The sequence below is a fragment of the Solanum lycopersicum genome, chromosome 1 (genome assembly GCF_036512215.1).
Source record: "Solanum lycopersicum chromosome 1, SLM_r2.1".
Classification (NCBI taxonomy): Eukaryota; Viridiplantae; Streptophyta; class Magnoliopsida; order Solanales; family Solanaceae; genus Solanum; species Solanum lycopersicum.
In genome coordinates, this window is record NC_090800.1 from 90,814,176 (window position 1) to 90,840,676 (window position 26,501).

A 26,501-nucleotide genomic window follows, 5' to 3' on the forward strand; every position below is an offset into this window, starting at 1 on the left:
TTATTAAAAATGAACCCGAAGTTTGAACGGCATGATTAATAACGACACATATTTCCTGAAATAACTTGGATCAACATCTGCTGTGCAGAACATAAAGCTTGATGAAAGTAAACTTTACATTCCATAAGCCATATTCAGTTATAGACAGGCATTGATGGCATGATTTGAAGTTGGAACAAGAAACAAGAACAATACAGATATAACCCCGGAGGAGTAAAATTTATCATCAGTGCAACTACTAAGAATTTCTTTTCTGAGCAGAAACTTCAAAATAACATGCATGAAGACTTGCTTAAAGAAGTGATTTTCTGGGATCCTATTAATGTGAGAGCCGATGCCTGTCAAAAAGGTTAAAAGCATCTCTACATACAGTTTCCAAATATCAGGACTTCTACTGACATATTAAAACCAGTAACATGATAGAAATGAGATTTGTGAAGAGGCAAACGGATCTCAGGCTTGCATATCCTTGTTAAATCAAATTCTTCATACTAATCACATGATTTCACCAATTTCAAAGCCATTAACAGAATGTAATCGGTTGCAAAAACAATGTGACAAGGTGATATTATTTCATTTCAGCATGTTACTCTATTTAAATTCCAAAAAGAAGTAACTAAAAAAACCAAACAAGAAAAAGAAATGGGAGGAGAGAGAGAGAGAAGGCTATCAATGAGGTACATGGGAGCTGGGGAGGTATCTCTATAAATCACAGGTTACCAAGAATTTTGTGTTCCACCCAAAACAGTGACATGATGACAACAAAGACTGAGCACGTACAAGCAGCAGAAGAATAAGCAACTCTTGTCGGTCCTGTTGACAAATGATGTATAGCCGTAACTCAGGCCACCAAAGACTTAATGGCCATAAAATTACCACTATTCATTATCAGGCAGCTCCTCATCCAGACCACTCTGAGCAATTCTATAATACAGGATACCCATGGTTGCCATGCAAGCCCTGCACATAAGAGAGAAGAGAAGTTTCATGTCCACCAAAAACTGAACCTAATAATAATACTAATGTCAACAATAAAAATACACATCAACAGCCTTAACATAGTCATCTGAGAATTACTTTGGTGCTGAATGTACAAGCAATCTTAGGATGTAAGCTAGCAAACTTCCTTCTTCCAGGAGGGTTTTCCTTTTTTTCTTTTTATTTGTACTTTTCTATTGAAACTGGGTATATGAACCAGATATTTTGGGTCAAGTATCTATGTTTACAACTTGCAGTCTTCCCATAAGTAGGCAGGCAGAAATTTTCAATACTGATAATGTTTGTCCTGATGCAAAATGAACAGAACAAAAGGACACGTGACATATCAATCTGAACAAGTTCAAAACAATGGCTAAGACAAAATTAAGCATGGTTTCAAGATCTCTTAGTCTTCAAAGTATCATTTATCAAGCCTTCTTCCTTAAACTACCTTATATTTAAATTTATGTACAATAAAGACAGAATTCAACATAATCAATTTGATCAAGAAAGAAGCAATAAAATGGGGAAGCCAAGAATCAGAATTAGCATTACATGATTGCTATAATGAGGAGGAGTTTTCTTGGATCCATTCTTGAAGATTTAAGATGGCGCTGACGACCTTCGGTGACTTCATCAGCATTTGATGCATCTTTTCGTGGTGGTGCAGTTACTGGTAGAGTTGGCAAGGAACTCGACCAAAAAGGGAGCAATGATCTCATAAACTTATGGCGAAATGAACCTGCTGATAAAAGGCATTAGTTTGTCAAAGACAACTACACCAGTTGGGTCTACACGAATCTTATATATCTAATCCATCGTCTCATTCTCTAAAGCTAACAACTTTCTAAATCTCATGCTTACTCTGTGACATTAACATACAAATCTATATCTAAATTAAAGACTCCTGACAAGCACCTGACTTAGTGTAATACCCCACAATGACTAAAACATAATTCCTAAGTAGTCAATATCACTTATATGGATAATGTTCTTTGTTAAGAACATATGGACTAGGTCTTTTCAAACAACTTTACTCCATGTGATTTAGGTTCAACTAATCCCCTTTCAACATAATTCAATCAAATCGTGGCACAGACCAATCTATCTACAAAAGGAATTCTTACTGTGGTCCCTCCTTTGACATGGAAACTCCAAGAACTACAGAGAGCAAATGCTAGTTAATCATACTTCCTACTTTTTTCAGAAAAATCCCAATGGTTTCAAAATGAGACAGATAAATACAGTTTCAGAACACCAAGTGGCAATATCATCCTAGAAAAATAAAAGCAACAAAAAGGCATTGAAAAAAGTATTAGTGGCAAATTGCAATGAACTTTTTCTTTCATTCGACTCATCGGAGCTCAGGCCTCAGCAAGGAAAGATATACACATCATTAAAAGGAAGAGAGCTCACCCCTCTTCGTGTACTTTTTCCGCTTTCCATCCTCATCATCAGCAAAGTATGATACTTCAGAGTTTTGCCTTTCTACTTGCACTGTGTTCTTTCGTGTGGTGGCTCCAGGCTGCTAGGAATGTCATCATGAATAAGGTTCAAATAAACCCAACAACACACAAATTCAAAATCTATTCTACATAGTACGCCTCTTGCAACAATGAAAAAAAAAGTTGCTTACACCAGAAGGACTTGTGCTTTTCATGAAATTGGTCTCGTGATTAGACATAGATGACGGTGCTGAGGTGGAGCCATCTATTTCCACAATGTCCAGGCTTGCGGGTTTGGAAGAACCTGTTGCAATTGCAGCTAATCCTTCAGAATCTTTTCCACCAGTTGAAATATGCTTCAATGGATCAGAAGCAAAAGCAGGTGGAGGACCTCGAGGTTCCGTTCCGGGCAGAGTCACTGGATGGTTTCCAAACAATTTTTTCTCCAGGCCAGTCTGCAAAGCAGCAAAAGGTCAGAATGGTGATTCACAACTGGTTTGTTTGCGACAATGAAATTCAACCCCCCCCCCCCTTAAACGAAATTGAAAGCAAAAACACAGACTATTTCAGAAGAAAATCTTATTAGGAACTATGACACCTAACTTGGAAATGAAATATCATCCCGTAGCCAAGATACCACACAATACAAGAAGTTTCATCTAATAAGTTACAGCCAGCTAATGGAGACGAAGCTTATGTACTATCCTTACTACAATCATCTTCATTAGAAGATAGAAGGTTCACATGGGAGCCAATGACCAATGTATATGATGGCACATAGATATAACAGTATATACATTGAATATTCAGAATAAAGCAATTAGTACCATCTATGGTGGAATGTGGAGGGTGTACTCCAGGAAACCAAGATAAACCAGAAAGTTCATTTTCCAATATGGTTGAGGTAAATTGATCAGGATGTTTTAATCTAACACTCGCGTGAGAAAATGACATGACATTTATGGGCTAATCAAATATAGGTCTGAATCTGTCACTTCAACCAATACACTAAACATTATTGTTGGAACCGTCAAACTCACCACTCACCATCCCCCATTATACCAAATGTAACTTACGTCTATGCCAACCAAATATCGACAAAAGAAATCGTTGACAAAAGATATTTTACATGGTAAACATTTAAAGTCACACAAATGACAAAACACACCGTAAAGCTACGACATTGTTGAAACATGAGATATATTATTTCAAAAGAAAAATAATAGAGGATAGATAATTTAGTTATGACGAGAAGGTATGGATGGACAAAGTCAAACAGAAAAGCACAATGAATGCTCAAATTTAATAGGGGCTTCATTCTCTTCTTTTTTTTGAGAAGGGGAAAAAAGACTTTATTGTGACTTTCTCATCAGACATTTTTTCTGAACCACTTAAAAGATAAATACAGCACATTTCACCAGCGTACGGTGCCTGACTAACCAAAAGTCCACCATGCATTTATTTGTCAACCCTTATAGAGAAAATAACATGCTTCAGAAGATTAAACCTACTTGCAACTACATACTACTCTATGCAAAATGTCATCAAGCCAACTGACCGTAGTCATGATATGGAACTGCTAAAACGAACCTCGACGACCAAAAGGAAAAGTAAACAATGTAACAAGGAAATTCCAAAGATTGTGCAGAATATCCTGCCAAAGAAATTCAATAATAGAACATATTAAGGGGACACAAGGTGGAGAGTCTTTATTGGAATTTGTGATTTAGAAGGGAATTTCATGATTTGGAAGTGCCTGAGTTTTAGTGATTGATTGCCTTACTCCATGGGCAGGTCAATCCGGTTGATAAACCACATGCTTGGTGGGAGTCTTCAGAATCAATGGGGTGTTCTCAGTGAACTCCTATATGAAACTGTTGGTTAGAGAGGATATGTTTTTCCATGTAATGCGATATGGATATCAAAAGGTGCCAAAGATGGACTGTTGCTTTCACTTGGCTAGCCGCTAGAGGGGTGATTTTGACTGCGGGAAATCTTAGAAAGCCAAAGGTTGCTTGCGTCAATTGGTGTTACATGTTTAACAAGACGACTGAGGACGTGGATTATCTTCTTCTCCATTGCAGGCATCCATGAGGTATGGTGAGATATCTTTAGGTGGTTTGACACTACATAGGCAATGCCAAAAACTGTGAAAGAGTTGATGTTCAGCTAGAAGAGCAGTAGGAGGAGAAGACGAAGGGCTTGCAACGAGATTCCACTTGCATTACTGTGGGTTGTTTGGAGAGAGTGAAATAGGAGAGTTTTTGAAGGATTTAGAGTCTAGTTTGTCCCAGTTAAGGAGTAGTCTCTGTTCACTTAGTTTCTTTGGTGCTCACATAAAGTTCCTTGTTGTATAGAACTATAGATGTTGGTGGAGTTTGTAGAGAATCATATCATTTTGTAGATTCTTTACCTTCTGGTTTAGTTTGGCCATGTTTATAAATGAAAATATATTTACCTGATAAAAGAAAAAAGGGAACACCCACCGAACTTCTCTTGGTGAAGGAATATAAAATCACAATTTGATTGTTCAACACCCATCATGTCAGTAAACAATCAGCTTAGCTGTCACAGCCTAGCAAAAGTGCACTTCAACAAGGAGACAACTAGAAATTCAGAACTTAAGAAGTAACACCAACGGGAAGTGTTTAAGCAGCATAATGAAGGTCAGGATCAAAACCACCGTATTCTACTTTATATTGTTTTCTTTGGCTCAAAGAAGCAGATAAACACAAAAAGTGATAAACATGCATCACTGGAATCATTCCAAAAGTATGGCATTGTCGGAACACGAGTTTGAAGTATGAAAGTGTTAAGGTGTTATTCTTCATAATCATCACAAAGCAAGAATATCCCAATAACTAAATGACTCGAAGAAAAAAAAAAAGGGGGGGGGGGGGGGGGGGGGGACTTGCGCTTGCAACTGACAACACAATTACCTGCATAATAGCTTCTTTCAACTTTGTATGGAAGCGTGATCCTGATTCTTTAACACTTTTAGGAGGCCATATCTGCATCGACAAAGTATCTCCTATCAATGGTGATTGAGAAATGAATATGGCCAAAACACGCTTAAGCTCGTGTATCAAAGCGTCAGAAAGCTTTTATGCCAATATGTCCAAAGTGGAACATTTCTAATGATCTCAAAGTGGTTATTTCTGAATTCATTATTCAATAAAATAATCATCTTGTCTCAATAACCGAGCAATTGCTGATGGTCAATGGCAAAATTCATAACTCGGCCAGTAATAGGTCTGGCCCTCTACCTTTCTCCACTTAAATACCAACCAGGATTTTGACTGGTCAGGATATGGATTTGTAACAAGTGGTTAACCCACACATCACAAGTTGCACTCCCACCAGTAGACTAGTGCCAGTGAGCAAAGAGAAATCATCTTTTAGCTTCTAACTAGAACAAAATCCTACTAGTAAGCCGGTTAACTGCAAAAACATAAGGCAGTAACTAAATGCAGGTGAACAAAAAACAATCACAAATTCATTGAGAAATAGACTTGCGATGGAACATATATTTTCTTTTTTCTGCTACTTGTGTTAAATTCTTTAATGAACTGGAACAAAAAGCAGATGCTAAGGTACAAAATAGTCTCTCTCTTCTAATCCAGGTAATACTACTAAAGCTCTTTCCATAACTGAAGACATTTTATATACAGACAATGTGTTATGCCTTTTAAGTCATCCTAGCAAAAGACTGTACAGCTGAAATTCACACCTTAATCCAGCCATATTTTTTCCTTTTTGTAACCAAGAAATCCCTGAAGACTAATGGCAACAGTTCAAAACTTAGTGAGTACTGGCCGCCCCTCTACCCTTCTCCACATCAGACATTTGTGTCCGGCAGGATCAGACCCATAAGGTGCACCTAATCCACATATTATGCGCCGCAGCAGCCTTACCACTAGACCTAATCCTAAGGGTCCCGAATCGAGCCATTTCATCCAGAAGAGTATCTCGACTATCAATTTCTTATGCACAAGAGCAACATAAAATACTTGTATAATAATTGTGGAAGGCAGACTGTACCGATGTTGAACATTCAGGAATAGGACACACATAGCCAGCTGGAGCAGTGTGTGGCGGAAAAGATTTTAGATGTGAAACCAAGCAGCTTGTATGTATTGTATCTGCAAGAAGCAACGACTGATGTAAAAAATACTACAAGAGAAGTTATCAACGTATTAAGGAAGGTATTTTGTATGTCGCAATGGATTAGCAAGATTACATACGCAAGCAACCCAACCGAGTTATCCCAGCATCAGTTCCTTCTTCAAGCTCAGACTTACAATAGCAACATTTAGGAGGCCAGTCATACTCTCCATCTATGACCCACTCGGAATATGCGCGGATCTGAAATTGGGATTTCTTTAAGGAAACACAAAATGATGGAAGATAGAAGAAAGCAAGTGGATCTCATTGGAAGCAAGATCAAAAACAAAACAACTTGACAAGAATGTAATGAAAAATACGAATTATATAAAAAATGCAGCAAGGTAGATAGCATATCCCATATTCCCAAAAATAATATTAAATTAGTCAGGTCTTATCAAAATTAGTGTACAACGCCTGATGGAAAATAAAGTGAACAAAAATGCATATATTTTGATCACCACGAACTTTAATAGTGATTCAAGTGAAAACATAAACATCACCAATTACAGTAGAAATTCAGAATGACTACTCAGTCGGCATAGTAGTATTGGCTTTGATCAAAATCATTAATGAGAAGATTGATTGCATTAGCACCTTCTGACACCCTCGAGCTAAGATCTCAAACAGCTTTTTCACAATAGAATTGGTCATTAATGATAAACAAAACATATATCCTATCAAATAAAAAACATCTTGTCCTCCACGGTTCAGAGTTCCAGTCTACTTTGTTATTAGGACCGAAAAATTGAAAACTATGAAGTTTTATGTAAACAAATATTAGTGCAATCATCTGAATGAGGTTCCATCACTCATCTTATTATCAATTCACTGATAAATAAAAGTCACATATTGAGACAAATGGAAAATACAGACGTAAGCAGCATATTTGATAAAAGCCGAAAGATAAATAGCAAAAATACAATACCACGCATATTTGATGCTCCGGAAAGCATATGCATTCTCCACAAACAGCGATTTTGTGCACGAAACAGTATAATTTAGTTGCCTGCAATCCAACACAATTTACACTTCAATTGATCATATGAAACATCACAAGTCAAAGTCCTCAATGGACATTAAGGATGAAATTTTCAGTAAACAACCCAGACATACTTGAGAATTTTAGGGTAAAAAATCACGAGATAGAGGTTCAGTTAACTTTCATAGAACAATAAGCTTTTACAGCCTTCATTAATGAATCTGGAAAATCGACACACAAATTAAAATACTACCAGCTGGAATTCAGTAAAATCAGCAATGTACGATTGGAATGGCAATTAAACATCCGATCGGATCAAATTGCAATAGAAACCCACGTTTATTTTTCATACAATCGACTTCTAACATTTTCAAAATTACAAATTATCTGATCATCTGAACTAACAAACACATCTATCGCACACGCGAGAGAGGAAGAGAGAATAATACCTTCTTACATTTGCAGACCACCATTGCATGGGCTAAAGTAGCAGTGAAACAGACGAGTTTGAGATCGGGGATTCGATAGACAGAGAATTGTTAGGGTTTAGGCTGCGGAGAATTCGAATCAATAGCAGAATTCAGAGAGAGAAACTCCAGTGTGTGTAGCGGCAAATGGCAACAATTTCAGATTTATGTTTATTAAGTTTAGGGGGAGTTTACAGATCCGTTTCGATGTTTGGGAGTTGTTGAATGGTTTGATGACGATGGCGCTCGTTACTGGATCTGTGGAGCGTGGGCTCGGTGTTGGGCTTTCTTATGGGTACCAAAACCACTTGTTACGCAAATTATTTTAGTTTAATTGTATCTATAATTTAAACGTGTTGTAAATATTGTATTTGAAAATTATTTTTCAGATAATATATGGATCTTGAGTTCAATATTTATTCGTATACTAGGAAATTTGGCCGCGCTTCGCGCGGTCTTTAAAATAAATATTAAAGGATTACTTTTTTTAATTAATTTTATAGCTCTCTTTATTTTCAAACGTAATATTATCACTTTATTTTTTTTACTTATATATTAATTATGAATATCGTTTTTAGATGACGATTGAAATGAAACTTAACAAATTTAACATCTATAATCTATTAAATGAGGGATAGTACATTATTAATCAATATGTCAAATGTCAATATATATTTTCTTAGTAATTTTTTTGTTTGGACATGTAGTTAATATGTCACTTTCTACATTTTATTAGAATATCAATGAGTTTGAATCTTTATATTACAACATATACTCCGATGTAATTTTTTTCTTGAGTACATAAGAATTATATTATAAATAACTGAAAAATACTAATAAAATACATCTACACGTCTTGTTATCCTTTTTCATATTGATATGATAAAACTCATTTGAATATTTCATTTTTCAATCGTTTTTGTTCCTTTTTTCAAATATACTATTTAAATTTGTATGATTTTTGCATGAATCACATCTATTGGTATTTTAGATTCTTTAGCTGCACCTATATCAAAGATAATTGTTATCGTTTGTCAAATTTGTTTTTTAAGGATGTTATCCAAAATGTTACGCTATTATTAAATTTCAATATAATCAACCTCGATGAGAATATGTTTTTTCAAAAAAATTATTAACTCGTTTACTATATTTTAATCTATATCTTTTATATGAAATATAAAGATAAAAGATTTATATAAACTACGTAAAAATATTTGATAGATAATAAACATCTTCACATATTATGTGTATAGAATAATAAAATTTAAAAGTTAATTAAATTGAATACTCTGATAATATGTTTCATTTCAAATATATTTTTTGCATTCTCAAATCAATGATTGCACCTCTTTCTATATAAAATTAATACATGAACACCCTAAGATATATATTCGTTACTTAGTATATTAAAATAATTTAAAATTTTAATCATACTTTTGTGTTTATTTAGTTAATTCATATGGAAAATTTTTATGTACAAAATTTTGTGTTTCATTTTTAAAAAATATATTAAAAATCAAATCAACTTACTTAGTCATTTATATTCATCTTTTATTTTAAATTTTCAAAAGATACATACTTAATAAAAATAAATTAATTTATCAAATGCATGAATAAACTTTTTTGGCATATATGTTTATCCTATTTTTAAATTTCATAAAATGTATATTAAATATTTATATTCACCATTTTATTTATTTTGATCTATATTTAATTATACTTCAAAAGAGTTACAAAATATGATTTTCATAGTATATCAAATACAAGTATTTAATATTACAAAATATTTGCATGGAGCACAATTAACATATAAGAAAATCAAAGCAAAAAGAGAACAATTTTGACTAAAAAATTTACAAAATCTTCAATTATGAGATCAATATTTTCTAAAAAATTTTGAACATAGGTGAGTTTTTATCATATTCTAGACAAAATTACAATAACTAATTTGTATCTAACAAAGGTACATATTTGTGACAATAAAAAATTCATAAAACTTCAAACATGATAAAATTCATGAAAAAAAACATAATGCACACATCTTTTTATGACTTTAATCATAAGAACATAGTGAAAAGAATAATATAAATTAATGTAGAAATTTAAAACTCTTATCGACACTATTTTCGACAAACTAATCAATAATCAAGAGTCTTCTTCACCGAGTCAAGCATAAGAATTTGATAATAATAATAATAATAATAATAATAATAATAATAGTAATAATAATAATAATAATAATAATAATAATAATAGCAAAACACTACTTCAAATATGAAGTGAAAAGAATAGTCATGAGTAGAAATAATGAAAACTCAATCCAAAGAAATTAAATGAAAAGAACACACATCTTCCTTAACCTTAATCACAAGAAAATAAATGAAAAATAGAAATATAGATCGATGCACAGTTTTTTTGAACTTTTGTCCAACATCCTTTTTGACAGACTAATCAACATTTAAAAGTCTTCTTCATCGAGTTATCCTAAAAGATGAATGTGATCCTATAATAATAATAATATTTATAAATATTAACAATGAAATAAAAAATAAAATCTCGAGTTACATGGAGAGAACACACAACACATCTATCTTTCTTAGTTCCTTTTAATCATAAGAAAATACATAAAAATAATAATGTATAATCAATGCACAATTTTTGTTACTCTTATCCGACATCCCTTTTGGCAAACTAACATCCAAGAGCCTTCTTCGTTGAGCTATGCCACAAAATAAATTCGATCCTACAATAATATAAAGATTAACAATGAAATAAAAAAAAAATCTTGATTTACATGGAGAGAACAAACAACACATTATGAATTTATAAAGGTAAAATTTGAGAATATATTATAAAGTGTCTATATTGTAATTAAATACTTGGGGGTTATGAATATGAAAATTTAATATTAAAAGAGTTAATGATAGTATTAAAAGTAGAAATTTAATAGGTATAAGTTATAAATATGAAATTGTAAAAATAAATAAAAGAGGAAAAGAATAAATATAAAAACGAATAAAGGAGATGAAAGAAATAATTTTATATTATATATAACTATAACTTTTATGGATTGAATAAGTAATAAATATTTTAACAAAATCATAATGTGTTTTTAAATTGAAATAACAATAAATGTTGCCATAAAGTCTAAAGATAGCAATTCAACAAATAATTCTTTATAACAATTTCAAATTTGAGGAGTGAGTAATTTTTTAAAAAAATTAATTTAAAATCTATTTAATTTGGGTAATTAATGTGATGTTAATGGGCTGAGTTTTAAATGGGTTGGACTACATTTTTTGGGCTATAACTGAGCAAGTAATTAGCTATAGTATTTAATGTGATGTTTTTACTCATTTATGTATTTGTTTTGAGATAAAAATAAAAAATAAATCAGAAAAAGATAAAAATAGATATTGACAAATGCTGGCCATTGGAGGGCGCCACATCAGCGGATCAAGATTCAGATTTATATATATATATATATAGATTATTTAATCTTATAAATAAAACTTACAAGTTACAACATTTAATGTTTTTCCCTTAAGGTCATAATTTAATATAATCTTCTAACTTGGACCCTTATTATTTTTTGAATACCTTATTTATGAACATGATTTCCGTATTTAGTAAAATGGCAAATGAATCCATAAATTTTAGATTTTTTTTTACAAGTAATGAAGTTCGCTCTTTTTTCAATAAAAATACATTTGCAGAAGTTCAAACAGGAAGGAGAGTAAGACCAGTATAACTAAGGACTAATTTGACTATGGATTTTATTTTATTTTTTACTTTATTTAAAAAATATTGTTTATAAATTTTAAATATAACTTGTTGCATATGAAATTTAGAGAACAATTTTAGTTAGGGCTGTCAAAAATGAACCCAAACATAGTTAACCCGCCTAATTTGCCAGCATTTTAAGGGTTGACTCAAGATAATTTGAATTGGGTTCAATTTCAATCCAATCAAGTTTAACCCATTTGAAGAGAACTCTCAATTGAGCCCAACACAATTTCTAATTTCAACTCGTTTTAAATTTTTTTATTAAGATATGTTCCAATGTTGTATACATGAATTATTATCTATTAAACATCTTTTAGGATCAAACTATCCATTTTTTACTTTTTTTAACAAAAAAAATCTTGAGGAAAAAATTTAAATTGTGATTATAAAAGTTAAATATTAATATGTTAAATTATTAAGATTAATCGGATCAAATTGAACTGGTCAAGCCCCAAACCGTTTTTAGCCCATTTGAGCTCAAAAAAAACTTGGGCGGGTCAAAACTCAATCTAAATTTAGTCAACCTATTATAATATTTCTAATTTCAATCCTATTTGCCCATTCGACGCTTTTAATTTTACTTTGACTTGCCTCATTTTTATTCTTTTAAATATATATTGAACTTTTTATTTGTATAATATAACCTCATTTAAATTATATTTCATATTTCCATCCCATTTTGAAAAAAAAAAATGAAAGAAAGTAAGAAATTTTATTTTGCTTTCACGTCAAATGCCCATACTCACAAGGCACAAACTGAATAAGAAAGTTATACTGAGTAAACAATTTAAAATTTGATAGGGAATCTTTTGTGTTTGATTCGATGTTTTCGAAGTAGTAGTAGCGCAGCAAAACGGAAAAGACGTTAGGCCTACCTCGCTTTTAGCTCTATAAAATTCTTTTGCCAAAATTTAAAACCCAAACCAATTACTACTCCCTATCTGGCCCCCATTTGAATTCAAATTCTGGAAGCATTCATCTGACCTTTTTTTCATTTTTCAAAATCTCTCTCTCTCCCCTTCTCCCTCCACTCTCTGTGAAACCCTAGTCACTCCATACGCTCCCACATCCTGTACTTAACTCAGAAATCAATCATTTTAAGCGAACGACGGCGATATCATGACGGCGGTGTCGCAATCTGCCGGAAGAGAGCTCGAAAACCCGCCCAAGGACGGCATATCCAACCTCCGCTTCTCCAACCACAGCGATCACCTCCTTGTTTCTTCTTGGGATAAGGTTACTCACTTTTCTGAATTGCTAAATCTCTGAGTTCATTTAATTTAATTTTGAGCAATTTATTGGATTTCATCTCTTTTGTGGCTATTAGATCTTACTAATCTGAATTCTAGTTTGCTTTACTTGCTTGATTTTTGATATGCTTTACTTTGAGCTGAAAGTCTATAAGGCTGTGTACATACCACCGCAGTGGTATTACACTAGATATGTTGTTTCTATATCTTTAGTTTGATTTTTAGTGTGATTTTTAAGCTTAATTGCTTTGCATTTTATTAGACGGTCCGTTTGTACGATGCAAGTGCTAATGCCTTGAGAGGGGAGTTCATGCACGGTGGTGCAGTGCTTGATTGTTGCTTCCACGATGATTCATCTGGATTCAGTGCCAGTGCTGATAATACCGTTAGAAGGTAATATGATGTTGTGTTTACTATTTTACCTAGTGTGTAAATACGGTGCATAGCTGAATTATCCATGTTAGGTGAATTGGTGAATAGTATTCTATTGTTTTTCTCTAGGATTTAATATTGTATACTAATTTGCTGGCTCTCTGGTTACTGGTAACAATTTTGGAGGAAAAAAACAACTGTCATAGCCATCCATGTCATATTGTTAGTTCTTATTATGGCATAGTATGTGTTTGCTTGAACATTTACCTCAGTCATAATAACTTTCTCACTGGAAAATGTTTTCTCCTATTCAAGGCTTGTGTTCAACTCTGGAAGAGAGGATATATTGGGAAGGCATGATGCACCAGTTCGCTGCATTGATTACTCATATGCAACTGGTCAGTATAGATAATTCACGGCGTTTACAATTTTCGATTGACAATTTAAGTTACTTCTTGCTGCTCTAAGATATGACTTTGTGGAGTATTGATTTGAATTATAAGGAGACTGAAAAAAAGTTACCAGTCAGATAAAAATTATCTTGTGCATTCTGCTATGCATATTCCAGCTTGTAATCAGGCTATAGTGAAAACTGAAAGAATCTTTACACTTTTTCACAATTCAATTCTTATGCTTTCTTATTCTGTTCAACATTATGTTCCCAATTGTAAAGCTACCAAAAATGATAGTAATACGTTATTGTAAGAAAATCATATGTCCAATATATTGGTGGTTCTATAGAATTTTCTGCAACGGAAATTCAATCAGTTCAATCACAACTCAAGCTCTGGTTGGTTGGATAGAGAAGTTGCTTGTGCACCTACCTTTTTCATAAACTTATTGCCTATCTCTTCAAAAGTGCCCAGTATATGCCTCTTACTATTGTGGTCAAATATTAACCTAATATCATGCATCAGTTAGTATGATATGGTCCAATATGACTTTAGTCCATGATGATTATGTGGACCCTATAAATGTTGATTGGAAATCGCAATGGTGGCATTCTATTATTTCAGCTTATAGTCTGTATGTTTTGATAGTTGGATCCATTGGAATTCTGTGATTTTCTTGTGTGGCATAGGACAAGTGATAACTGGTAGCTGGGACAAAACCTTGAAATGCTGGGATCCTAGAGGTGCAAGTGGACAGGAGCATACTCTTGTTGGAACTTATACACAACCAGAGCGTGTGTACTCTCTCTCCCTTGTTGGGAACCGGTTAGTTGTAGCAACTGCTGGAAGACATGTGAATGTCTATGACCTGCGGAACATGAATCAACCTGAACAGCGGAGGGAATCATCCTTGAAGTATCAAACTAGATGTGTGCGGTGTTATCCTAATGGAACAGGTTTATTCCTTTATCTCTATTTGCTGCTCCATTGTAGAGTTTTAATGGTTCAATATTGGACTTCTGGTTGCAAGGTTTCTGCTTTTTTCTATCTTAGAGCTAATTGCAGGTAACTCTAATGATTGACATCATGGGGTCCATTTTCACTGTATTGGACTCAATTATCCATCACCACAACTGCCTACTTTCATAGGGCTTCCACTCTATGTTATTTAAAATTTTCAGAGTCAAAAAGATTAACAAGCGCTAGATGTATCAGTTATTTTTATATATATATATATACACACACGCACACACACACATATATATATATATCTTTCTGGAGTCTCAGTAGTCAAAATAAAATTGTGAGTATAGCTCTTCCAGGGTTGAATTTAAAAACCGGTGTATACTTTCAGTTCTGTAATATCTGGTGGTTTCAGTAAATGAGCTAATCTGATCCATTAAATTAAAGAGTCAATCCTTAATTTGAAATAAACCATAAAACCACATTTACATCATTATCTGTATGAAAAACCTAGTGACACACAAATATTATCTGAAGTCTTTCATGATCAATGTTGTTGAAGTTTGGAGGACACTTTTGATGGCTCATTTGTAGCAAATTCTTGGCATGAAGGAAACTTAACTTATTGGATCATGAATGTTAGAGCTTCAACCGAGCATTTGGTTCCGATTAAGACTTATGCTTTCATCAATTTTCTGGTTTCTTTGATGCATTGCCTAGCTATTCTCATTATAAGTGTAATTTGCAGGCTATGCTCTAAGTTCAGTTGAAGGTCGGGTTGCAATGGAATTTTTTGATCTTTCTGAGTCCGGTCAATCGAAGAAGTATGTAAATTTGCTAACAATCTTTATCCATGTTGTACTTCTTCAAAAGACTTCTATTTGTGTTTTCTTTGGTTATATTTGATGATTTCTTGTTTTTGGTATTGAACAGAATGTAATTATTGAAGAGGAGTTTAAGTTTTATGCTCTAACAGTGAAAAATATTTATAAAATTAAGTCATTTTTAAGATAATTACAGTTAATCTTTATGATAAGTAATAATAGTGATATATTAAAAAGGGAAATTAATTTGCTACCACAAGTTAAACCGCATTGCCTGTGTATCTAACTTAAATCTGTTAAAGATAATATTCTTTGAGCTCATTATACTGTACAGACAGACAAAATGGTCTGTACAAACAGAGAATCATTCTACAATCAAGGAATTTGAATGGGAAATAAAGTCTTTATGTGAAATATAATTTTGAATAGACCTTTAATGTCCAGTTAACTTTTTGCTGGATTGTTTTCTTTCATCTTTGATATGAAATTCTAATGTGGCCTTTTGTATATTGTGAAATGAAGTTTGTCAATGGTTCAATAACGAGATAGAGACAGCTAGTCCTCCTGAAATTGGAAATGGGAATGGGGAACCATGTTATAGATTAGTTTTTACGATTAGCTTTCTCCAAAACACAAAGGATGTGAAGTGATTTTGCAATGTGCTAGGTAGGTCATTTGTCTATTTGGCATTATTCATATGTAATGAAATGACTTACTCTGCAGATATGCATTTAAATGTCATCGGAAATCTGAAGCTGGAAGAGATATCGTGTACCCTGTAAATGCAATTGCATTTCACCCTATGTGAGTCCCAACTTCACTTCAACTTCCTTTATTCTTGTTTAAATAAACGGAGTAACTTTCAGCAAAATGTTTAATCGCTGATATTATGAGAAATATTTCCTCAAACTAGCGGAGCAGGACATGTATTTTTGTATATTTTGTCCTATGGATCAAATTTCATAACGATTTGGTAGAAATGAAGTGGTTCTCTTGGGATGTCCAAGACTGAATAAGGGTGATGTCTTTTGTGATAACATCTCATCTGAATCATAACTGCCTTGAATCCTGACATTTCAGAATTAATGGTCTTAAAATATCTGAAATTTCAATTAATCTGTGTCTTGGATTTATATTAACAGTGTATTTTTGCAATTGCCTTTTGTTACATTCATTGATATGCTTCAATGTGTGACATGTGTTTAATTTCTTCATAAATGTTTTGATTTATGTTAACACTTTTGATGGCCCATTTGTAGCAAATTCCTTGATTTTGCTTGTTTGGTTCATTCAGCGTTGTGAAAAGCGCGCTTAAAGCGTGCTTCAAAGCGAGGCGACCCTTGTGCGCTTTTTTATCTTGAGGCGAGGCGATCTGAAAAAAGCTCTCGCTTCAGATGAAGAAGCGAGAAGCGACCCCTAAGGCAAAAGCGCAATAAAGCGCGCTTTTTATAAAAAAAGCGACAATTAGTTTTTTTTTTTAAAAAAAAATAGTTTTTTTTTTTAAAAATAATCTGAAATATAACCTTCTCTCTCCTCACGACTCTTCTTTCACGACTCTTTCCCTTCTTTCTCTCCTCGCGACTCTTCTTTCCCAATACTTCTTTCCCTTCTTTCTCTTATGACGATCTTGACTGAGGCTGCCTCTCTCTTCAACCTGGACCGCGATTGCAGGTAACTTTTTGTTCATCTCTTTTTTAGCTAATGTTTATTAGTTCATCTCTATGAGTTTCTTTTCTCTTGAAATATACAATCTTCGCCTGTGCTTCATCTCTTCATCTTTCTGAGTTTCGACTACTCTAGTTTTTTCTTCTTCTTCTCTTCTTTTCTTCATCTCTGCTGCCTGCTCTGTTTCTTATTACTTACTGCTGCCTTCTCTGTTTTTTTTTTTTTTTGTGATCAGTCTAGCAGCCTTGTTGAATCTTTGTGATTTAATTATGTTTTTGATTTTTTGCTTTATATGTTATGACTTATGAGTATTTTTGCCTATGTAATTTCTTTCAATCTAAGACTATATTACCTCTATTTAGTTATTTAATATTTTTTTATTTTTATACTAAATGTCATTTTTTTTTAAAAAGCGCGCAATTCGCTTCACGCTTCTCGCTTCTGTGAAGCAAGCCCTCGTCGCTTTTTTCCGCTTCTCGCTTCCCAAAACACTGGGTTCATTGATATGTTTCGATGTGTGACATGTGTTTTAGTTTCGTACTGCTGACTTGATCTTAAATGTTCTTTGGTTAACAACCATATCCATGTTAACTGCAGCTATGGTACTTTCGCCACTGGTGGTTGTGATGGTTATGTTAATGTCTGGGATGGTAACAACAAAAAGAGGCTGTATCAGGTAAATATTTGTTGACACCCCTTTGGTTTCTATCACACTGTATCTACTGACAGGTATGTTGATTGTTTTTACTGGACCAACCTGTAGTACCCTAAGTATCCTTCAAGCGTTGCCGCGTTGTCATTTAGCAGAGATGGTAAACTCTTGGCTGTAGCATCAAGTTATACATTTGAAGAGGGAGAAAAGCCGTAAGAACACTCTTTTTATTTTGTTAACTTCTTTTGTTACTCCATAGTTGTTCACTTTGCCATAAGACTTAACTCTGTGGTTTAACCTTGCAGTCATGAGCCGGATGCCATATTTGTCCGCAGTGTAAATGAAGTTGAAGTGAAGCCAAAGCCAAAAGTTTTGCCAAATCCTACCTCATAAAAACTAGAAATCCTCCTCCATCTTCTGTGTGTTGAACTTGTTATCATATATTGAAAACAAAAAATATTTTATCTACTTCATATGCCAGTTTGAATTCCAGGACTCCAATTCCCTCGACTGGAAATGTTAAAGAACAGTTGGAAATTTGTAATTATCCACTTAGCAATTGTACCTTCTTTATGACATTCCGCAGCCTCATTTTCTGAAGATAGTGCAATAGCATGGTTGCCTTTTTTTCCATTGGTTGTTTACCGTTTTCTATAATCGCTCTGGGGTCAAATGCTTCAGGAATGAAAACAGTTTTTTGGCCATCAACCTGTGTATATTTGTTACTCAACCAGGCTGCAAATGCATTTTTGGGTACTCATTTTATCTCACTAACACTTCAATTGCAATTTGATTCCAGATAATTGTAATGCCGTGCCACTTTGTAAACGTCTTTACTATTCTTTCATGGTAAGGATCCCGTGGGTAAATATTGATGGTTCATTTTTTCATATGCCTATATACATCAAATCAATTTAAGTTATCATAGCATATTTTGTGGATTTCACCGAGTTTATTATTATTGATGTATTATTTATATAGGATTTCACTGTATTTTATTGTTTCTTATGCATTAGTAATTCAATGTATAAACACCATATAGATAAATTTTCACAGTATTCATGATTTCCATTTACAGCCAATTATTCTCTCAACTGTCAACAATGAAATTTTCCCCCTCATTTAGCTAGTACTGATTCGATAAATTAATTCTTTATACTATTAAATACATGGTAAATACGTCCGAATCTAGAAAAAGTAACTCCTTTGTTATGCCATAACTACAAGCATGCTAGAGTTAATTTCTTACAAGTAATCGTTACATTGGCTCATAGGTAATCAACTTAACGTATATTGGTGGGAAATAGCACGTAATCTATATTCGATAAAATAGTGTTTATATATTGACACGACACCAACAGTTATTTGGGAGCAAATTAAGCAATTTAAGTGAAAGTGGAACAAGGTGATGAATGGGAAGGAAGAATATAAACATTGCAGAATAGAATAATGATTGAGAAGGGAATTACTTGTACAATTTTGATACTGTATTCCATTCTTAATAGTGAAGTATAATTATCGTGTATGAGACAACACACGCAATAAGTTCCATTTGCTAAGTTGCTTTTTGTTGTAGTATTTTTCGAAGTAACACCTTCGAAATTATACTTAATCATAATTAAGTGTTATAGATAAGCAAATAAATATCATATATTTATTAATTTGAAACAAATATAGAATGTAGATAAGTGCCTTACTGAAATACCTTTCCAGAGTTGGAACTGAACTATCTAGAAACTCAATTAGTATAATATACATTTTAATTTTAATCTTGTAAATAATAATAATAATAATAATAATACTTAAATGGATAATCACTATTGATGAGTCATACACTAATGGGTCAGGAAACTTCCGTGCCTTCTGACATTTTTTCGAAAACGTTCGATAAAATAATTTTCAGAAATTTAATAATTTATTAAAAATAATCTCATTATAAATATAGATATAAAATTTGTGCATATATATCGAGAGAGAGTTGGGTACACCACGTAGACATAGTCAAAGTTAACTAATATCTGATGGTAAAATTATTTTTTAGGAATTATTTCATATACCATAAACTGAATCTATGAAATAACTAATTTACATAATTATATTCTATCGATATAATTTAATTTGTTATGTAGCTTTTAATTATTATAAAAACTAACTTGTAAGGATTTAATCAACCATGACAAATGTAACAGTCAAATCCTTACAAGTCAACTTATATTAGTCATGGTTGATTAAATTCGTCATAGTTAAAATTTGTAGATTCGTTTGGTTTGGTTTGATTGAAATAATAATTGTTGGATATGTAGCAAGAATTGATGAGAAATAAAGAGATGGAGAGAAATTTGAAAAGTTGAGTACTTGAATAGTTGGAAATTTGAAAAGTCCTCTTATGTATTTGTCCCTCATCGGAAACACTCCTATTAATTGTTAAAGTGATGGAAAGAAAAATAAAAGCATTTAAATACAGAAACACTCCTATTAATTGTTTATTGCAATAACACAATTAAACCCCTATATAAACCTTTTTCTTTTTCCAAATCCTATTTGAATACAAATTCAATTACAAAAAGACACAAGTTTAATTTACAAGATTAAAAAAGTATATTAATAACTATCAGTTAACAAAAAGACATTATAATTTATTTTATAAACCACATGCACAAACGGACAAATTAAAAAATCAGTTTTGAATGTATTTAAAATTAGTTAACTTAATCGCGTATATTAGTAAAATTTAAAAAATGTTTTTTATAAATTAATTTAAAATTGAAGAAAAAATTTGTTTTGCTCGCGATCATAACTTCTCTTTACCTATTAACAAACAATATAAAAAAATAAAATGTATCTTCAAAATAAATTAGAAATACCATAAAAATAATTGTCTTTTTGAATTAGGTTTTCTCCATAGAAAAAGTTGGACTATGATCCTATTTAGGAATATTTATTTATTTGAAAGATATGTTATATATGTAATTTTGATTAAAACTAATTCTTTTCAAGTGATAAGTTTAATTAGATAGTACTTTTTTTTTGGAAAAAGTTTCATATATAGCAAATTGGATTTATGAAATAACATTATATGGGTATAGTTACAGAATTACATTCTATGAATGTAGTTTAATTTGTTATCTAGCTTTTAATTTGTATAAAATGTTTATTTTTAAAAAAATTGTACTATATTTTACTTTTCTATTAAATAGTAACATTAGCCCTAAATACATTAAAAAGCATTTACATGATCTCATGGTTTAAGCTAAGTATTCAAAATCAAATATTTTTTCAAAAAAGAATTCTATAGCAACAGAAAAACTATACAAACTTATTTTTGGAAAACTAAACTTTTAATGTATATAAGTTTATATACTAATATAAATAAAATGAATATAAATCGTTTGATTTGTATCAAATAGTAAAGTAATTATTATATACATATACAAGTAATTGTACATGTATAAATAAAAATATGCATATAGTACTTGTATATACACAAATCCCTAAAGTAGTTTTGTATATAATTACGTAAATACAAAAAATTTTGTGATTTAAAACAAATAATTTCATCAACTTTTAAAGTAATTACTTATATACATATATAACTAGTTGAATATAAAAATAAAAAAAAAACTTAAAATATAAATATAACAACACAAATACCTTTTGACTTATGAAAGTTACTTTATAAAATATAATAGAACGAGTATATGCCATAGTAGGAGTGTCAAAAATGAACTCAAACATAGATAACTCGCAGAGTTGGGCTCAAGATAATTAGAATTAGGTTCAATCTCAACACATTCAAGCTTAACCCATTATATACTCTCGCTAAAGGGATTGAGTTGAGAAGAACAAGAAAATCACTTTCATTTGATATTTTGTTAGGCCGTTATTTAATTTACAAATAGGAAATCATCATATATAATCGTCAACACAACATACATTGAACTTTAATAAAGAGAATATATTCTTATTCATTTAATTATATATTAACATGATTTCTTTATATCTCAGCTTCATGTTTTTTATGTGTCAAATATGCAGGGAACCTTCAGCAATAAAATTCGGGTTTCAATATCTTTATGTTGAATTATATGTCCATTTCACCTAAATTAAATTGAAAATTAGAAAAATTATGTACTTAGTTATGTCTACAATATGATATATTTTTCCTTTTTTGGGGGGGAGGATACAAAATATTTGGGCATTGATGATAATTGGCACGGAACAATTGATATATAAAACTGGTGTAAAGTGGAATTGAATGAAGTGGTGACAGTTTGCAATACATAGCTTTTGCCAAATAATTTGCGTTTGCTCCAAACTATATACAGATCGATATAACCAAATCATATATTTAGAGTGCAAGTTATATATTTGGTCAGTTTGCTAAAATGATTATATCGTTATCTAAATATATATATAAAAAAAATATCTATTATTTTCGTATGCAAAATGTTATTTTCTTAACTATTATTTTAATAGACTTTTGTTTATATAAATTTATTCGATATTTACATTAAAATCTAACTGAATTTAAATTTAAGCTAAAAGAATTTCACTACAAAGGTGTAAAATATTGTGTAATTAAAAATGATTCAACATATTACTCTAATTAAAACAGAGTAAAAAGGTGTTATTTGGGATTTGAAAATACATCTACAAGACATAAAGTTAAGTTACATGACTTATGTATGTTTGTAGACATAAATTATTTCTTTGTTATGTTTGAATTCTGTATTGATATTTTCATTAAATTTGAACCACACGATATATTTCATTGATAAAGTAAAATTTTCAATATTTTCTATATTAAAAATTCTAACCCCAGCACCTACTATTATGTTACAATCCATGACATTAATTAATTAATTTTGAGTTTGGCCACTTGTTGTGAACCATATTTTCTTGTTTTTAAGAATCGGCAAAAAGTTTGTTGGGGAGAGACTTTTGTCTAAACGTAAACAAGATTGGAATTTGATAATTATCAATTATAATCCACTTTTAATTTGTAAAAATAGTAGTAGCATTTTTGTACTAAATTCCAAATACATTTATGGGAACGCATTAAACGTAGATATCGCCCACCAATTATGTTAGTGCTCAGTTGCCAGAACTCATAAATATATAAATTATATATTATAAATTAATTTTTTAAATAATTATCTAATCTTTTACTTTGTTGATTAAGTTAGAGTTTACTTTCTTGATTAAGTTGGAGTTTAATTCAACACTTTATAATTCCCTCTCGTTTCTCCTTTTTCCAATCATATATTTAAATGTTTATTATGTTTTGTTTTTTTTTAAAATATGAATGTAATTAATTAATATTAGTCTATCTTTTTTTCCTCGACTATAGTAGATGCGTAATATTATGTTCATTTTAACATATTTCGTATTTTTTTTAATCTTATATATAGTTAGTCGCTTAATTTGATTTACAAGTCGCGTATGCACAAATGATCTCTATAAATTTGAAGGAAAAAACTATTTAATTGATAAAATTAAATATGCGAATATGTATACCTACAACAAATTGTTAAGGATATATATTTCGTTTTATTTTTTCATTCATATGTATACTCTCTATTAAAGTCAAATTGATTTATATTTATGCATAACACTTTCTTTCTTCAAAAACTTTTCCTATTCAAAACTCAGAATTACTAATAGAAGTTGATCACATATAAATAAATAGATTGAGTTAATTTGGTGTGTTGTTTAATATTGTCAAATTTTGTATGGTGCTTGGAGAGGGCTCTTCTTTAAAGGTATGTTTAACTTGTTCCAAATATTGAGGAAGCTGCCGCCACGTGTTGACTTTTTATTCATCTGAATGTTTTGTGTACACGTGTTGCAAAATCCATCGCACACAACATATTACACGTTGCGTGCCGTGTTTCTTGTCTTCACACTACTCTTTTCACTTCACTACAAACTTTTTTTTTTATTATTATTCTAAATTTGTCTATTGTTGCAATGGAGAAGAAACCATTTTAAAACATCTTTGACGTCAGCATGACGTGATAAATTATGATAAGTATGTCATAATTAAAATCTTAGTAGTATGATTTTACAATTAGTGAATGTAAAATGTGATTGCAGAATTAAAAAAATGATTTTTTTATCCATAAAAGAAGCAATCTGCATAAAATTAAGTTATATGTGTAAGGATCAAAGTAAGATTATACTAACAAGATACGAGAGAAGAACTGACATGAGACAAAGTATAAAAATACATTCAAATTATTCATTTTTTTTAATTTTATATCTAAATTATGAAAATGTAATTTTTATATATAAATTAATACTTTTTCATTTGAAAAACACACCTTAGTAATGTGCATAATGCACTTTTTTTTATTTGAAAAACACTTGACACATAACATTCTACAAATATTTTACCAAGATAAAAATTAAATTATCAAATATTAATATTAATTAAAAATTAAAATATTAATATCCATATAAAAGATTACTCCACTCACCGCCTCCTCCATGCAGACCCCCCCCCCCCCAAAAAAAAAAAAAACAAAACAAAAGACCAGACACCCCCACCCCCGCCTCCTCCCCCAGATAGAAATTGCGTTTTTGTTTTTTTACATTTATCTCATTTTCTGTTAAATATACACATACATATATTTTTAGAAAAAAATTCTACTCATGCATCAAATATAGTACAAATAACTGAAAAATTAAAAAAGATCTTATGACAACAAATAAAATATTTTTGATACGTATATCTATACACCCAAAAATATTGAATAAAGAAGTGGGATGGTAGAATTATTAATTAAAAAATAAAATAATATTTAAATTAGATTTTAGGAGGGGGATGAAAAGAAGTAAAAAAATAAAATACTTTTATATAAAAGAAATTTGAATAAAATTAAAAAATTTTAAAAATGACCCGGGGTGGTGGTGAGAGGTGTGAGGAAGTGGTGGCATGAGCTAAGAAATATTTTACATTTTATTTTATAAAGATTATACTAGTTTTAAAGTTTTGAATTTTAAGTAAATTAATAATTTATTTATTTTTTGTCAAGATTGAATATTTTATCAATGTGGAGTATGATGTGAAATTTTTTTAAAATAAAAGAAAGGGAAAATGATATAAAAGTAAAATGTGCGTTTGTCAAAATAAAAAGTGATTTAGATATAAAACTTCAACTTTTCAATAGTTTAGGTAATTTAAAAAATAAAGATGATTTAAATATGTTTTTAACACTTATCTCTATATTTAATGAGTGAACTATTTTATTTTTGTTATTAATTATTCAAACGTGGATTACATAAGATTTATAAGTAAGATTTATAAGCTTGAAATATTTGAAAAGATAAGACTATAAATTACATAATAATCAAACAAAATCTTTTAAATATTATCGTCATAATAAAAAATTTATAGTTCCTTGTGATGATTCGATTGGTTTGGACGATAAATAGGTAATTATTTACATAAATTAATCGTGCTAAATTTCCTCCGTTATTATTTTTTGAGTTAAATTTGTTATATAAGTTTTATCTATTACAATTCACATCTCCTATATAGATGATAACACATAAGAAATTCACTCAATGCACAAGAAATATTCACTAAAGAATTAAAATTGTGATATAAATTATAATAGTTGTGAGCTATATACCAGGGTTAAAAAGAAAAAATTGCTACTCTATTCTTTGTTAGCTACGTGTTCGAGTGTTAAATAAATAATAATTAATGTGTATTGGAAGTTAAAAATCTCCTTTCTCACTTATCCACTCGTTAAAATTAAAATAAAATATCTGAAAGAAGAAAAAAAAAAAAACAGGAAAAAGGCTTTAGCAATTGACAAGTACATATAGTATGAAAAATAAATGAAGAGATAAATATCTAATATTTTCTACATCACATTTGTTCCTATCTAGACTAGACTAGAGTTGATACTCCATGTCAAAAAGTACACTTTGTTACCAATCAAAGGAGATCTATTACATTCTAGAAAATTGTGTAATAATATTAATTTAATCATCATAAAAAAACACGTGTCAAATTTTGTACAACATAGGTGTCTTTCTAGATGGATGCCCAACCATAAAGCTAACCAAGTATCTCATCACTTCATAAAGTCTCATGCCCTCTACCTACATTTAATTTATTAATTTTAACGGTAGAAAAATAATTGAGTGAATATAAGCAGAGTCATGGTGAGGAACTATACATATATTTTTTTTTCATTTATTCATTGAAGAGGTTAATAATTACCTAAAAAGTATATAAAATTAACGAACAAAGTAAGAGTAGGAGTACTTTTTTTTTTTTTTTTTTTTGTAATATTCCACTTTTTGATTTTCTAAAAAGTCATCTTTTGCTTTAGCTTTTAAAAAATAGGACTTGTCTTGTTTCACGGTAGTAACTACCTGACAAATGGTCAATTTCCATAAGTTATTATTCATGCTTATCACAACAAAAAAAAAAACTTTTAGTTTAATTTATATGTATAGATTAAATAAAAATAAAAATCAATTAGGCGATTACGTAGTTGCGAACGTACTAAGTCGATATTGCCAAGTAATTTGATTATAGTGAT

The 26,501-nt window shown here is 30.9% G+C and overlaps 2 protein-coding genes across 7 annotated transcripts; one reads left to right on the forward strand and one right to left on the reverse strand.

Moving 5' to 3' along the window:
• Nucleotides 1–555: 555 nt before the first annotated feature.
• LOC101266678 (uncharacterized) lies at nucleotides 556–8,353 on the reverse strand. Of its 6 annotated transcripts, none has more exons than XM_004230653.5 (9): nucleotides 8,019–8,353; nucleotides 7,516–7,596; nucleotides 6,668–6,788; nucleotides 6,465–6,565; nucleotides 5,363–5,434; nucleotides 2,615–2,878; nucleotides 2,395–2,503; nucleotides 1,534–1,720; nucleotides 556–960 (listed from the first exon to the last, which is right to left on the reverse strand). In XM_004230653.5, exons 1-9 carry the CDS (start codon nucleotides 8,040–8,042, stop codon nucleotides 879–881), a joined length of 1,041 nt encoding a protein of 346 aa, XP_004230701.1. In that variant the 5' UTR covers nucleotides 8,043–8,353; the 3' UTR covers nucleotides 556–878. The 6 variants fall into 6 exon arrangements, with proteins under 6 accessions (XP_004230701.1, XP_010315182.1, XP_010315181.1 ...); XM_010316880.4 differs by having other exon boundaries at nucleotides 2,395–2,506; nucleotides 8,019–8,339; XM_010316879.4 differs by having other exon boundaries at nucleotides 1,534–1,723; nucleotides 8,019–8,336.
• Nucleotides 8,354–12,505: 4,152 nt separating this feature from the next.
• Nucleotides 12,506–18,540, forward strand: LOC101266983 (mitotic checkpoint protein BUB3.1). Its single transcript, XM_004230654.4, has 9 exons — nucleotides 12,506–13,058; nucleotides 13,335–13,465; nucleotides 13,760–13,842; nucleotides 14,526–14,792; nucleotides 15,548–15,623; nucleotides 16,347–16,427; nucleotides 17,886–17,964; nucleotides 18,052–18,152; nucleotides 18,246–18,540. The coding sequence occupies exons 1-9, from the start codon at nucleotides 12,942–12,944 to the stop codon at nucleotides 18,331–18,333; spliced, it is 1,023 nt and encodes a 340-aa protein (XP_004230702.1). The 5' UTR covers nucleotides 12,506–12,941; the 3' UTR covers nucleotides 18,334–18,540.
• The last annotated feature ends 7,961 nt before the right edge of the window (nucleotides 18,541–26,501 follow it).

Coding starts and splice junctions, on each gene's coding strand:
- LOC101266678 (XM_010316878.4), bottom strand. CDS start 8,042: ATGGTGGTCTGCAAATGTAAGAAG. Junction 7,597..8,018: donor TGGTCTGCAAATGTAAGAAG/GTATTATTCTCT, acceptor GTTGGATTGCAG/GCAACTAAATTATACTGTTT. Junction 1,724..2,394: donor GAAAAAGTACACGAAGAGGG/GTGAGCTCTCTT, acceptor GCCTTTTATCAG/CAGGTTCATTTCGCCATAAG.
- LOC101266983 (XM_004230654.4), top strand. CDS start 12,942: ATGACGGCGGTGTCGCAATCTGCCGGAAGAGAGCTCGAAAACCCGCCC. Junction 15,624..16,346: donor GAGTCCGGTCAATCGAAGAA/GTATGTAAATTT, acceptor CTTACTCTGCAG/ATATGCATTTAAATGTCATC. Junction 17,965..18,051: donor ACAAAAAGAGGCTGTATCAG/GTAAATATTTGT, acceptor ACCAACCTGTAG/TACCCTAAGTATCCTTCAAG.